A 3,025-nucleotide genomic window follows, 5' to 3' on the forward strand; every position below is an offset into this window, starting at 1 on the left:
TCGGATATAAGAAAATATCTGCGGAGGAAACTTTTATTATTGTTTGCATCTGTAATCGATTTATGATGTTATCTTCTCGAAATGTGATGTTTGTTTTGTTTCACTATGTTTGACTTACTCGTTCGTTCTTTATTATTGCTAACAATGATGTTTTTTCCTCATGTTTGCTGTGTCATGACATTAAAGGGGATCAAAGAAAAAATGGATAGAAAAAAGTTAATTTCTTATTGAAAGTCCACAGTTACGAGGAGATTAAATCAGATAGAAACGAAAATTGGTTGTCATAAAATGTATTTTTTATTTACAGAAGCTGTCTGATAGAAGTTTTTCAGAGAATATTAAAGGTAAAAAGTACTTTATTTAGACTTAAGCGACTTTTGTGTACGTTCCCTTTTTTCACTTCATTAAATCATTAATAGTTCTAATTAGATGATATTGTCGCATAGACTTGTTTTTGTGGATTACGCTAATGATCTTTAATTTTGTTCCAAGATAATTCTAAGCCGTAAACGTTTAGTTGCTTTAAAGAGTTTTATTAAAAAAAAACAAGACTGTTTTTCAAAAGTCAATGTCTCAAACAAAAAAAACTCTGCGAGAAATACTCGTTAGCATGTTAGTATTTAAGACGTGCTGCAGGGATCGTTCATTATCATCAATTTTATGCAATTTCACCGTTTTATTTCCATAAAAACTTTCTCCAAGAAAAAAAATCCATTTTAAATTAAAAAAAAAATACATTTTTGTTTAACGGACGTAAACTTATAGAATCTGCTTTTTCAGAAATGAGATATTTTTGTTGTTGTTATGCTCAATACAATATTAATACATTTTGAAGGGGAGAAAAACATACCAGTTGAGAAATATTAATCATAATTTCTTTTTTAGAAAAAGATGGATGACCAATCCCAAAAACGTGTCAATGGAATGCAACATGGAACGAATTTAACTGATCGTATACATAAGACTCTCATTGTTCTCATATGTGGTGTGTTTATTATTTTTGTACTAGAATGCACACACATGCTGAGGTCATCATCTTGCTATTCACAGCAAGGTAAGTGGGTCTTTAACCTAAAAATTAATCTTTAAATTCAATTAAATTCGTTTTTATATTATTTATGTGATATCACCAGGAGTTTTAAATGAGGCAATTTTATGTGTTGATAATTTGTTTCTTTAAAATTTTTAAAATATATATTTTTCTTTAAGAACATCATAGTTTTAATTAGGCTGGACACACCGAAATTAGTTAAAAATACGGACAGATTAAAGAAAGCTGACATCGATTCTATAACATCGGTAGAAATAAATTAATGAGTTATCTCATTGTAAAACAATAGCTACATAGTAAAAACAGACGGGGAACTGTTCAGAACAAATGTTTCTTTAAAATCGAATCACTTTGTTCTCCATCTTTAAAAGAATGAGTACTTTCTACTTTCTTGGTATGTTCTTAAATTTTGGAAAAATCTGTTAATATAAGCTAAGTTGCTAATTTATATATTAAAAAACATGTTTACTTTCAGGTTACTATAACATGATCGTTAAAAAAGACGAGCCAATCAATGAGGTACAACTATTTTTTTATTTGTTGAAATTTTGTGCTTAGATATTACATTTTTTAAAACATTTTCCGCCCAAGATTCAATCATTTCATTTACTCCAATTTTTTCTCAATTTTAGCTCAGTTGCAAAAGATTGTAGCGTCTAACTTTATTTACGTTTTGCATCGAAGTTAAAGTGTAAACTGGTCTTGAAGTTCTTCGGCGTGTATGTCAGTATGACACGATTCATTGTTTATTACTGTTGTAGGCACCCTCATCCAACCTGCGAAATGAGAAAATGATGGCTCATACAAAGTCTTCTATCGATTCATTTTCAATTTCTCCCAACTCACAAAATAATGAAATTGATTTAATTGAACAAGTCGACGATCAAATAACTCGACAGTTACGTTTGCGCGAGTTTTGTTACCACAAACAAACTCGAATAAAAGCTAAAAACAAAAATAATTTAAAAAATATATTCTACAGCGATCGTAAAAATGTGATATATTGCTCTGTGCCAAAAGTCGCTTGTACAAATTGGAAAAGAGTTTTACAGGTTTTCGAAGAAAATATAGAACATCCTATGGAAATCGACAATAAAGAAGCTGTCCACACACTAAAATATTCAATTTTCGCCACCATCAATGCCACAGAAATCATGTGGAGAAAAAACTTATATTATTCTTTCTTATTTGTTCGCCATCCTCTTGAACGATTGTTATCTGCATACCGTAACAAGCTTCAAGATCCGTACAACTCCGTCTTTCAGCGCTCAGTTGGTTCGAAAATATTGAAACTTTACCGCGTTGGGTTGACTAAAAAGCAATACAACGAAGGCAAGAATGTAACCTTTAAGGAATTTATAAATTATGTCATACAAACATTTAATAATAACGGTGCTAAAGGCTTAGATGAACACTGGCGAATTATCCATTCCTTGTGCAACCCTTGCACGATGAAATATAACTTCATTGGTAAAATGGAGACGTTAGTGGAAGATGCAAAACAGGTTTTAAAAGAACTTGGTGCGGATAAACAAGTGCAATTTCCTTCAAACGCTACAGATAAATATCAAGTCAGAGTTAATGAACTTATGAAGAAATATTACTCATCTATCCCTGCTGAAAGTATTAAGCAGCTGTATGAAATATATGAAGATGATTTCGTTTCGTTTGGATATGACTTGCCTAGTTATGTATAAGCTCACAAATAGGTTTCCAATCAACGGCGATATTCCGTATTTGTAAATCATTGTAACAGGAAACATAACATATTATCTATGACTAGCATCCTCATAGGTCTTTTTATTAGATTTGTCAATAAGCGCTGTGCAGACGAGGGTTAAAAATCCTTGGAAATGAGATTGTTAGTATCAATTAAAGCAACATGATGCAGTCAATTTACCCAATGGTGGCTTTGCAGTAGAGCGTTTGCCTCCAGTGCGGAAAGTCTTCGGTTCAAATCCCGGTGGAATCATG

The 3,025-nt window shown here is 31.5% G+C and overlaps 1 protein-coding gene across 1 annotated transcript; it reads left to right on the top strand.

Moving 5' to 3' along the window:
- The first annotated feature begins 134 nt into the window (after positions 1 to 134).
- LOC130614777 (carbohydrate sulfotransferase 11-like) lies at positions 135 to 2,836 on the top strand. Its single transcript, XM_057436236.1, has 4 exons — positions 135 to 344; positions 886 to 1,054; positions 1,527 to 1,570; positions 1,813 to 2,836. Exons 2-4 carry the CDS (start codon positions 892 to 894, stop codon positions 2,746 to 2,748), a joined length of 1,143 nt encoding a protein of 380 aa, XP_057292219.1. The 5' UTR covers positions 135 to 344; positions 886 to 891; the 3' UTR covers positions 2,749 to 2,836.
- The last annotated feature ends 189 nt before the right edge of the window (positions 2,837 to 3,025 follow it).

The sequence above is a fragment of the Hydractinia symbiolongicarpus genome, chromosome 11 (genome assembly GCF_029227915.1).
Source record: "Hydractinia symbiolongicarpus strain clone_291-10 chromosome 11, HSymV2.1, whole genome shotgun sequence".
In the NCBI taxonomy this organism is placed as follows: Eukaryota; Metazoa; Cnidaria; class Hydrozoa; order Anthoathecata; family Hydractiniidae; genus Hydractinia; species Hydractinia symbiolongicarpus.

What these genes read in the sequence shown, in the direction of transcription:
- LOC130614777 (XM_057436236.1), top strand. Translation starts at nt 892, where the DNA reads ATGGATGACCAATCCCAAAAACGTGTCAATGGAATGCAACATGGAACG. An exon ending in ATCTTGCTATTCACAGCAAG is followed by an intron (nt 1,055 to 1,526) that starts GTAAGTGGGTCT and finishes GTTTACTTTCAG; the next exon opens with GTTACTATAACATGATCGTT. An exon ending in AAGACGAGCCAATCAATGAG is followed by an intron (nt 1,571 to 1,812) that starts GTACAACTATTT and finishes TTACTGTTGTAG; the next exon opens with GCACCCTCATCCAACCTGCG.